Genomic DNA, 12,176 nt, shown 5'->3' on the forward strand with positions numbered 1-12,176 from the left:
GAAAGTAGAACTCGGGACGTTCCTGGCTCACGGCTGCGCAATCTGCCTGTCCAATGTCCTTCCTCACGCGCTCCCCTCAAGGTGGTTATAATAAGCAGAACATGGACCTTGACCGCAGACTAAAATAGATATCCAGGATCTCACTAGATCATCGGATCATTGGATTTAGAATTGTAAGAGACCTTAGAGAGATCACCCTAATCCAAGAGTTCTTAGAATTTATTTCCTTTGTAACCCTATGGATTTTATCTTATGCATTTGAAAACATTATTCTGAAAAGGGTTACACGGGATTCACTTTACTCTTAAAAGGGTCACACTCACAAAAAAGTTAAGAATCTTTAACTCCAAACCTCTCATTTTAGAAATGAGGGTAAAGAAAGTGATCTTTTCAAAGTCTTGCTGGTGGAAAGTGGAGGTGAAAGCATTTGAACTTGTTCCCTTGCACTTGAAATTCAGTGTTTTTTCCTATTGCCCCGCGTGGTCCTACTGGATTTACTCCAACAGAGAAAATAAGGAGAAAATGACTTGCTCAGGAGACATCTGGTAAATAGGAAGGGCAACAAGTGTGGGCGTGCGGATCCAGTCCCTGACTGCGGTGGAAAGGAGCCACAAATCATTTCTGAGAAACGAGCGAACACCTCTGGTCTTGCCTCGCCTGAGTTCCTGGCACAGATGATTGGCAAGGCACCCCTGCTTTGATTGATCAAGATCAGACCAGTAGCCTTGAAGAAATCGACTGAAAGTAGAACTCGGGACGTTCCTGGCTCACGGCTGCGCAATCTGCCTATCCAATGTCCTTCCTCACGCGCTCCCCTCAAGGTGGTTATAATAAGCAGAACATGAACCTTGACCATAGACTAAAATAGACATCCAAGAATACCCCCAGGGATGGACAGGCATCTTCTAGCTCCCCACATAACCTATACTCACTACCAATTGTCACCATAAAGTTTGCTTATCAATAGGTATAGGTAGATCTCTGTCCTAGACTATTACTGATATCTGGGTGAAAGCTGGGAATTGGTAGTGAGCACTTATTTAGTGCCATATCAAACTACCAAAAAAATTACTTGATAGAGCTAGAAAAAAAATAACAAAAAATTCATCTGGAAGAACAAAAGGTCAAGAATATCAAGGGAAGTAAATCCATGGCAAGTGACTTAAATTAACCCTGTTTACCTCAGTTTCCTCAACTGTAGAGTGTCTAGGATAAGACTAACATTTACCTTGCAGGAGTTTTGAGATAGTATTTCTAAAAAGGGTCTTAGCACAGTGTGTGGCACATAGTAGGTACTATATTTCCTTCCCTGCCCCCTCTCCAATGTCCTAAAAGTGACAACTGAACATGGATTCAAGAATATTTTTGTCTGTAATGACAGTTCAGTTCTTATCACAGTCTCTCCTGTCTTATCAAACTAAGCTTTGATTGGGAATTGAGCCATTTGGCATTGAAGAATTTGATAGCCATTAAAACAAAATGATACATTCCTTCTTTATATGGAACAGATTTTTGCTTAATACATTTGTGACTAGATTGGACCTCTGGATGCTTCTATCCCATGACAGATTTTGTAAAATGAAATAGTCCTTCTTCAAATGTAATTCTTTGGGCATATGATCACTGGTACAAACGATAGAATACATCTTCTTGTTCAAAGCCTTTCCAACAATTCATTGAGATGGATGATGTTTTGTACAGCTGACTAGTGATTTAAAGGTTAATTCTTTATTGTTCCCGAGCTGAGGCTATAGAGTGGACCTGTTATTTTTGATATATGGAACTGTCAGGTGGGGAGACGCCTTTTATGGATACAGGTTGGAACCTGCTTTGCTATTTACAATCATGGAGAGCTGCCTACAGCACCAAGGTAATAAGTGACGCTCTGGATCACTCAGTTATTATGTTCTAGAGATAACATTTGAACTGAGTCTAGTTTTTGAGGCCATATCCCTAATTTTACTATCCACGGCAACATCTCTTTAATGTTCAGGTATAAATTTAACTAATAAGCAAGCAAATCAAATGTATTTTCTATTAGGTGTGACTAATGTTCTCCTACCCCCATTTGTGTGGACTTCCATTGACCGACACCGTTAACAAACATTTGCAAAATTACCTTGTCATATGTTTCAAGTACTTGGATATCTCCATCATCATTTTCTCTAATTCTAAAAGTGCCTTTTTGTGATTTGGTGCAGACTCTAATGTTACAATGTGCTGCCCAATTTGTAAGCATCTAACTCACACATCATTTTATATTCTTCTGTTCTTTCCATCCATTCTTTCTTGGAGATCAACACACCATTGGTCATTATAAATGGAAGCCAAAAAGTGAATCAGTTCTCCCAGGGTTTTTTGTATTTTTTTTTTTTTTTGTAATTTTAAAAGCTCAAGATTTTAAACTCACTTGTACTGAGACATTTCATTGTTGGAATGTCTGTACCTTAACTGTCTAAAATGTATTTTGCCATCTGTCTCATACATTTAACATGGAGCTTTTTCTTGACCTTTTTGGGTGATATTTGCAATATTTGACACTATTAACTACAACATTTTCCTGAATAAAAAATTCTCTCATGACATCCATGACATCCATGACAGTTCTGCCTTCTAATTGTCTCCTTATCTATATCATAATGTTTTTGGGAGTGGGGAGGGAGTCTTCTTTATTTGTCCCTTGATAACTTTATACATGCTAAGTGGTAGTAGCCACCAAGGGTCTGGACTAGATCTCCTTCTCTTCTCTTTTGACACTATCTCCCTTGATGATTTTGTCTATTCCTGTAGGTTCAATTACAACCCAATACAAATAGACCCCCTCTGAATTCCTCCTTTGAGATACCAGCCTCTGTTTCTATATGAATTAAAGGCTCATTTTTTTTAGGGAAGGTACCTTTGAGACCATTCAGTTCAATCTCTTCATTTGACAGGTGAGATCTGAAGTCTTATTTATTTATTATTTAAGTAATAAGCAATCTAATCAAATGTGTCTTCTATTAGGTATGACCAATGTTCACATGACTATCAAGGGAATCCATTTTTTTTTAAATGGAAAGGAAGAGAGACTAGAAGTATCAGATCTCAAACTATACTCCAAAACTGCAATTATTAAAACAGAATCAGATATAGAGAGGCTGATCAATGAACGGATTAGGTACACAATATGCAGAAGCAAATGAGCTCAGAAAATTAATGTTTGATAAATCCAAAGATTCCAGCTTTAGGGGCAAGAATACACTGACAAAAACTGTTGGGAAACTGGAAAACAATCTGGAAGAAACTACATAGACCAACATCTCACATACCAAGGAAAACTCGAAATGGGTACATGATTTAGACATAAAGGGTGATATAAGCAACATAGTACGCATGGAAAAAAATTATCTGTCACATATATAACTAGAGGAAGAGCTCATGACTAAACAAGAGACAGAGAGGTTCACAAAAAGTAAAGTGATTAATTTTTATTATGTAAAATTAAAAAGTGTTTGCAGAAATAAAACCAACTAATATTAGAAAATAAGCAGGAAATAGAAAACTCTTTAGAGCAAGTTTCTTTGATAAAGATCTCATTTCTTCAAATTTACAGGGAACTGAGTCAAATTTTTAAGAATAAGAGCTATTTCCTAATTGATAAATGATCAAAGAAAGTGAATAGTCAGTTTTCAAAGAAAGAAATCAAAGCAATCAATAGTCATATGGACTTTGAATTGCTAGTATTTAAAGAGAAGCAAATTTAAAAAATTCTAAGGTTTTACCCTGTATTCATCAATTAGGGTAAAATGTCTCCACCCCCAAAAGGAAAATGATAAATGCTGGAGATAATGTAGTAATGCATTACTGATAGAGCAAAGACCTAGTCCAATCATCTGGAAAGCAATTGGAAATATGCCCCCCAAATCTATTAAACTATACATCCTCTAGTGATACTTCTAAGTCTATAGCTCAAATATTTTAAAAGAAAGAGTAAAAGGAATTATATATACACAAATATTTATAGCAGCTTTTTTGTGGTGGCAAAGAATTAGGAACTAAGGGGAAGCTCATCAGTTGGGGAACAGCTGAACAAATTATGACATATAAATATGATAGAATACTATAGTATTGTACGAAATGAAGGGGATGTTTAAGAAAAACCTGGGAGGACTTATATGAACTAATGCAAAATGAAATGAGCAAAATCAGGAGAACATTAAAGAGAAACTATTGCAAAGATAATCAACTTTGAAAGATTAAATAACCGATCAATATAATGATCAACTACAATTTCATAATGAAGTATTCATAATGAAACATTCTAACTACTTCCCAAAGGAGAATTGATAGATTTAAGAGTAGAAATTGATTTATTCCTTTTTCTTCCTTTTTTAGAGGGGCAGGAGAAGGAGGTGCAAGGGTGGGAGACCTAGCTAATGTGGAAATGTGTTTTGCATGTCTAGACATATTTGTAAGGAAATTTATTTTTTCTGGCATTCTAAATGGGTTGAGGAGGGAGAGTGTGAAGGGAGAGAATTTGGAACTGAAAGTAAAATTAAATTAAATTTTTAAAAAATGTTAATTGGCTTGTCTAAGGTTACATAGGTATTAAATAAATGAATAGACTTGAAACTATGTTCTTTGATTCTAACTCCAGCCTTCTTTCCACCATATCACATTGCTTCTTGTCCGGCCAGTGCTTCAGGTTCAGTGTATCCTAAATTGAACTCATCCCCTTCCTCACTTGAACCTGTCCCTCCTCCCAACTTCCCCATATCATTTAATGACATCTCCTCCTAGCTGCAGGCTTGTGCTTTCTGACATCCCCACTGCCCCTGAGCTTACCTAGCCAATCTGTTGTTAAGTTCCTTGGATCCTACCTTCATAATGTCTCTCAGATCCCCTCTACACCCACTCCTCCCACCCCAGTCCAAGCTTTCATTGCTTTCTACCTGGACTATTCTGATAGCCTTTTAACTCTTCGATTCCTGCCTCCCATCTTCCCCTTCTCCAGTCCAGTCCCCATGCAGTATCCACAATAATTTTCCCATTACATTACTTTCCATTACTTCCCTATTCACAAATCTGACGGTATCACTTCCATCCTCCATAATCAGTACTTCCTTTTCACCTTTAATATAAAAGAGAATCTCCTTAGCTTGACATTTAAGCCCTTCCACAATATTCTAGATTTTTCTGATGGTTCCATTAGATTGCTATCCCTTTCAGCTAGTCTTAAGATAGTTCTAAGATCTAGACTTACAAATTTCTCTTTTATCTGAGTGTGGAGAAAGTTAAAAGCAAATAGCACCTCTTTGTGGCTTTTTTACATGTATAGATGCTAATGGTTTTTGTTGTCCAGCTGGCTCTTTAGAGGGAGGGAATGTGAGTTAAGGTAGAGAGAGATCCTAATTCTTTGTTGGTAGAGTAGTGACCTAGTCCAACCATTCTGAAAAGCAACTGGAACTGGGCCTAAAAAATTATTAAACTATATTCTCTCTGACCCAGTGATACTGCTATTTGGTAGAGGGATGGGGAAAGGGAGATATGGAGAGGGAGACAGTGGGGTAGGGAATGGGATTATTTTTTTTAGAGTAACAACATGGTATTTTATGTTTTATAAAGTACTTTATACATACATACATATATACACATATATTCTTGTTAAATAATCAAAACTTTTTTGCTATTCAAATATTCCATCTTGTCTAACTTTTTCATTGGAGGTAATTTTGTTTCCTTTTTTGGGGGGATGATTTTCATTTCTGGCAGGCTCATTTGTACATTAGTGACTCTAAAAGTTAAATAAAGTAGAAGTTCAAGAAATTAGGACTCAGGGGCATTGGATTGATGAAAGTTAGTCTTAAATGTACATAAACAAGAACAGGGGTCTGGAACATGAAGTAGGAATGCTCTCATCCAACTGGGGAAGGAAGTTTTTGTCTACAGAGTATCATGGCAAAATTGGTGAAATACGGGTATCTCCATTTCTCTTACAAGGAAAAATGAATTCACAATTTAGGGAATTAACTGAGAACCATCAATCTGCATTTTCTTCTACTATGTGAACCTAGGAGCAATAAACATGAAAGAATTTCTACCCCAGACATCAATCTGGAGGAACATTTTGTTCCTCAAGTTTATTGACTCGTTTTAAGTCCTTTGTAAGAGACAGTATGTTGTTGTTCCCTCATTTCAGTTGTGTCCAGCTCTCTGGGACCCCATTTGGGTTTTTTTTTTTTTTTGGGCAGATATCAGAGTGATTTGTTGTTTCCTTCTCTAGCCCATTTTACAGATGAGGAAACAGGCAAATAGAGTAAAGTGATCTGTTCAGGATCACACAGCTAGTTAGTGTCTGAACTCAGGAAGGTGAGTCTTCCTGACTCCGGGTCTGTCACTTCATCTACTTTCACCACCTAATTGGGCCACAATATGGCATAGGAGATAGAAACTGGCTGTAGAATCAGGGAGATGTGCCTTTAAATCCTTCCTCTTACACATACTAGTGTGACTATGAACAAATCACTTAACCTCACCCACCCCACACATCCCTCCAAGACTAAAAATTATAGGTGAGTTACAAAACTGCACCAGTGGAGGGAGTTTCCACACCAGAAGTTCCTCTATGCCAATAAAATCACAAGTTTGGACCCAAAACAAAAAATGTCCCATGCAGACTCCCATTCAGGAGCTGTTGGGATGGGATGCCAAATTTTCTCCACTAGCTAAAGTCCCCAGGTGTGTGTTCTTAAGGAACTATTCCAAGTGAGTCATGCATTTTTTAAAAAGGCAGCTGTAACAATTCCCTTGGTTTTGCTTGACAAGATTAATTCAATAGGAGTTTCTTGTGAGCTGTGGGATGCCTTAGGGAGTTAGTTGTGTGGAGGGGTGGGGCCCCATGCTGGGCAAAATCCAAAATCTAGGCTCTTCCTATCCTCCATGTCAGCTGCCAGATGCAGTGGATGGTACCCTTGGCCTAGAGCAGTGGTTCTCAAACTTTTGTTTTCAGTATCTTTATCCTATTAAAAATTATTTGAGGATCTCTCCAAAAAGTTTTTGTTTATCTGGATTATATTTATAGACATTTACCCTATTGGAAATAAAAACTATTTTTGAATTTGTAGACCCTCTAAAAGGATTTCAGAGATCCCCAGGATTCTCTAGATCATACTTTGAGAACCACTGGCCTAGAGTCAGGGAGATTTCAGTACAAATCCAGCCTTAGGTACTTACTAGCTGTGTGAATGTGGGCAAGTCATTTAAGCCTGTTTACCTCAGCTTCCTAATCTGTAAAATTGAACTGCAGAAGGAAACCCACTCTAGTATCTTTACCAAGAAAACCCAAAGAGGGTCACAGTGTCAGCCACAACTGAAGCGACTGAAAAATAATCAGGGAAGGAAGTTTTGTTCTACAGAGTCATGATGAGAGTGGGTTGATTCACAGAACAGATGATTGACATCTCTTTTATATATAATTTATTATATTAATTTATATTATTTTAAAAATTATTATTATATTTAAATTTTTTTTAATTTTTTATTTAATAATTACATTATATTGACACTCGTTTCTGTTCCGATTTTTTTTTCCCCCTCCCTCCCTCCACCCCCTCCCCTAGATGGCAAGCAGTCCTTTATATGTTGGATATGTTGCAGTATATCCTAGATACAATATATGTTTGCAGAACCGAACAGTTCTCTTGTTGCATAGGGAGAATTGGATTCAGAAGGTATAAATAATCCGGGAAGAAAAACAAAAATGCAGATAGTTTACATTCGTTTCCCAGTGTTCTTTCTTTGGGTGTAGCTGCTTTTGTCCGTCATTTATCAATTGAAACTCAGGTCTCTTTGTCAAAGAAATCCGCTTCCATCAAAATATGTCCTCATACAATATCGTTGTCGAAGTGTATAATGATCTCCTGGTTCTGCTCATTTCACTTAGCATCAGTTCATGTAAGTCTCACCAGTCCTCTCTGTATTCATCCTGCTGGTCATTTCTTACAGAACAATAATATTCCATAACATTCATATACCACAATTTACCCAGCCATTCTCCAATTGATGGGCATCCATTCCAGTTTCTAGCCACTACAAACAGGGCTGCTACAAACATTTTGGCACATACAGGTCCCTTTCCCTTCTTTAGTATTTCTTTGGGATATAAGCCCAATAGAAACACTGCTGGATCAAAGGGTATGCACAATTTGATAATTTTTTGGGCATAATTCCAGATTGCTCTCCAGAATGGTTGGATTCGTTCACAACTCCACCAACAATGCATTAGTGTCCCAGTTTTCCCGCATCCCCTCCAACATTCATCATTATTTTTTCCTGTCATCTTAGCCAATCTGACAGGTGTGTAGTGGTATCTCAGAGTTGTCTTAATTTGCATTTCTCTGATCAATAATGATTTGGAACACTCTTTCATATGAGTGGTAATAGTTTCAATCTCATCCTCTGAAAATTGTCTGTTCATATCCTTTGACCATTTATCAATTGGAGAATGGCTTGATTTCTTATAAATTTGAGTCAGTTCTCTATATATTTTGGAAATGAGGCCTTTATCAGAACCTTTAACTGTGAAAATGTTTTCCCAGTTTGTTGCTTCCCTTCTAATCTTGTTTGCATTAGTTTTATTTGTACAGAGGCTTTTTAATTTGATGTAATCGAAATTTTCTATTCTGTGATCAGTAATGGTCTCTAGTTCATCTTTGGTCACAAATTTCTTTCTCCTCCACAAGTCTGAGAGATAAACTATTCTATGTTCCTCTAATTTATTTATAATCTCGTTCTTTATGCCTAGGTCATAGACCCATTTTGATCTTATCTTGGTATATGGTGTTAAGTGTGGGTCCATGCCTAATTTCTGCCATACTAATTTCCAATTATCCCAGCAGTTTTTATCAAATAATGAATTCTTTTCCCAGAAGTTAGGGGCTTTGGGTTTGTCAAACACTAGATTGCTGTAATTGACTATTCTGTCTTGTGAGCCTAGCCTTTTCCACTGATCCACTAATCTATTTCTTAGCCAATACCAAATGGTTTTGGTGACTGCTGCTTTATAATATAATTTTAGATTTTTAAAAATAAAAATATAAATTATAATTTGATTGCAGTGTCCAAATTGTGAGGTAAAGAGAAGGAAATGGGAAATATGGCAATGGGGAAAATGGAAAAATGGTCAACAGGCAAGTGGACAGAATGAGAAGGATGTTCTTGTTGGGGTTTCCTCACTAGAATGAGGTAGTTTGCCCTTATCCACTCACCAGTCAAGACATCTCATCCCTAGAATGTATATTCCGAAACTGAATAGATTCCACTAAATACCCTAGGCTTTTCCCACATAAACTCATCTAGTCATATCTCTCCCATCTTCTACTTGTACATTGCATATTTTCCTTATGTGTCTCTGCTACCTTTATTCTATTAAATGTATTAGCTTCAGCCAATCACTATAACCTGCCAAGATTTCTTTTTTAGAATGGCTTGCTTATCCAGCATAAGTTTTTCCACCAAGCTTTGGGGCTTTTACAAATAAACCATACATCCCTTTCTCTAAGTTATGATTTAATAGCAATAGGGCTTGGGACAGATCCCAGGAGCTCTCCACCGGGACTTCTCTCTGTTACAAGGGGCTCGCATTGAAATTCTCCTTCTTTCCCCATCACATGCCAGCCACGGGCACAATTCCCAGAACCTACTACTTAGCTAAATGAAGCAAAGATGTGGTGACAAAGGATGTCCTTCCCAAATTGTGATGTTCCGCCTCACTAGCTCCTCTTCTCGTTCCAGACGCACATCTTTCCTCCCAATTGGAGGACTGCGCTGCGGTGGAAAGCATGCTGACCTTGGGTCCAAGTTTTGCTTCTTACTCATGTGACATCTGCCTGTATTTGCTTCTTCTTTCTGCCACATGGGCATCACAAACTTTGCCCTTCTTATCTCCCAGGGCTGCTATGGAGCCAAGATATGTGAAAGTGCTTTGGAAACACAAGATGCTCTACAAGCGCCAGGTGTTCTTATCCATGACTGTCACTCTCTTGTTTTCTGCAAAGGGCAAGCCAGGGCTCAGCCCAGTGCGCAGACAGATGGTCTGAATACCACTAATGGGGTTGAACAGGGAAAAGTGCCAGATCTGAGATTCTATTCAATTTAAACCCCGGTGCTCTGTACATTTGTTTATGGATGAATAACTTGAAGACATACAAGCTAAAAGCACGCCAAGCATGCTTAATAAGGTCTTGTAAACATTTGTATTCTGTTTAAATGCGAATGTTTTGCATTTTCAGTTTTCTTAGTCCAAATAACTGGAAACACGGGCTGTGCATGTTAAATGGTAGTTCAGAGCTTTTTAAAACTCCATACCATATAACAAGATACTTTATATGTGGAGCTCTCCTACAGAGTGTGTCGTGTGTTAGATGAAAAGCTCAGAGCCTGAAATGTCTCTTGGTCAACATATTTGTGGCAGATTAAAACCCTCAAATGTAGAAACTCAGATAGAAAGATTTATCACCCCCTAAAAATTGATTGAATTAGCAGAAGAGCACCCAGTCCCCATCCTGAGAAAGTTCTTAGATATGTCTTAGGGATCAAGGAAATGGGCTGCCAATGTCTGCATTTCTTTATAGATTATCTTCAAGTTCTAGTTCTCAAGAAGTGTGTGCTCTCTCACCCACTACACTGCTCTGAAACCCTCAGCTAGCAGTCCTTTCCAGCCTCCCAGATTGTAAGATGGACTTTTAGGGGAAAGAAGTGCTATACCACAAACTCAGGGCCATAAAAGGAAGGTTCTCCACTAAGATTCTCCAAGCGAATAACTTCATTTTGACCATCCTTGAAGGTCATCTCTTTGGATGATTCCAGTCTTTAAGGTCACCCGTTGGGATGATTCCCAAGCTCTACAACCATCTGTACTTAATTGTCCCATTAAAAATTCATACAAGATTTAAAAATTTTAAAAAGACGCAAAATCCATCCATGCTACAAGACTCTGATGTGTTTTCAACAAAAGTTATGGTTTTATTAATAATAGCATTTCAGAAAAAAAGTTTATTTTATTTAGCTAAATAAATTTAACCCATGCATTTAAATAAAATTAATTCAGCTCTACTCTCATTTTCCTTTTAGCTGTTTTTTTGAATTGCTGTGAACTTTCTGGATTCTTCCCACCTAACTGGGTCTTGTCCAAGTTAATGCAGCCAGGGTTCCGGAAGCTGCTTCATAATCTAGGCGCCTTGAGAATACTTAACTATATCCACTTAGTTGAACTGAACATAAGGAAAATTAATTTGTAAAACAGACTTGGAAAGCATTCTTCTCCCCACCCCCAGCTCTTTCTTTTCGAGGCACTGGTAGAAGGCCATTGCTATATTTCACTGCTGTGAGCTATAGTTAAAGAGCAAACTGCAAACAGTGACATACTGTGAGAATGATATGTTTAGAAGCTATGGAATACGAGCCCATCTATTCCATCACTATTCCAGCTAAGCCATTTGTTACAGTTAAATTGCAGAGAGCTTCATGTAACTTCTTTTCTATTCTTATTATGTACATTTCAAAAAATAAAACATCATGTTAAATAGGAAGATGGCTAACATTTGAACATACAAAACTGTACTGCAAAACAAAAATAACTTGATAAAACCCAGGAAAGGAATAATACATAGTCTTCATGGTATGGATGGTGGAGAAGATAGAGGTCTGGTCATCTTCTTTAGTCTGTGACAGAGCGGCATTCTGAGGGGAGCCCTTCCGACTTCCGCCACTGAGCTTGGCGCTGCTTGAACCATTTCTGAGGAGAAATGCACAAAAATAGGGAATGATTTAGGGTGACTTTAAAAATTTATGTATTTATTTTAATATACATTGCTTTATGAATTATGTTGGGAGAGAAAAATCAGAACCAAAAGGGAAAAACCACAAGAGATTAAAAAAAAAAAGAAGTGAAAATAGCATGTGCTGATTTATATTCAGTCTCCTTAGTTCTTTTTCTAGATGCAGATGGCATTTTCTGTCCAAAGTCTATAGAGATTGCTTTGGATCACTGAACAACTGAGAAGAACCAAGTCTTTCACAATGGATCATTGTATATTCTTGCTGTTACTATGTACAATGTATTCCTGGTTCTGCTTTTTCCCTCAGCATCAGTTCATGTAAATCTTTCCAGGCCTTTCTAAAATCAGCTTGTTCATTTT

At 37.6% G+C, this 12,176-nt stretch overlaps 1 protein-coding gene across 4 annotated transcripts in view; it reads right to left on the reverse strand.

Annotated features, from left to right (window-relative positions):
• Positions 1–10,976: 10,976 nt before the first annotated feature.
• The window catches only part of HOPX (HOP homeobox), a 39,439-nt gene continuing 38,239 nt past the window's right edge, over positions 10,977–12,176 (reverse strand). For all 4 annotated transcript variants that reach the window (XM_051967611.1, XM_051967610.1, XM_051967612.1 and 1 more), the window contains exon 3: positions 10,977–11,773. In XM_051967611.1, the coding sequence (XP_051823571.1) occupies positions 11,696–11,773 (78 nt within the window). In that variant the 3' untranslated portion in view covers positions 10,977–11,695. The remainder of the gene's footprint in view (positions 11,774–12,176) is intronic.

This window comes from Antechinus flavipes, chromosome 6, assembly GCF_016432865.1.
Source record: "Antechinus flavipes isolate AdamAnt ecotype Samford, QLD, Australia chromosome 6, AdamAnt_v2, whole genome shotgun sequence".
NCBI classification, from domain to species: domain Eukaryota; kingdom Metazoa; phylum Chordata; class Mammalia; order Dasyuromorphia; family Dasyuridae; genus Antechinus; species Antechinus flavipes.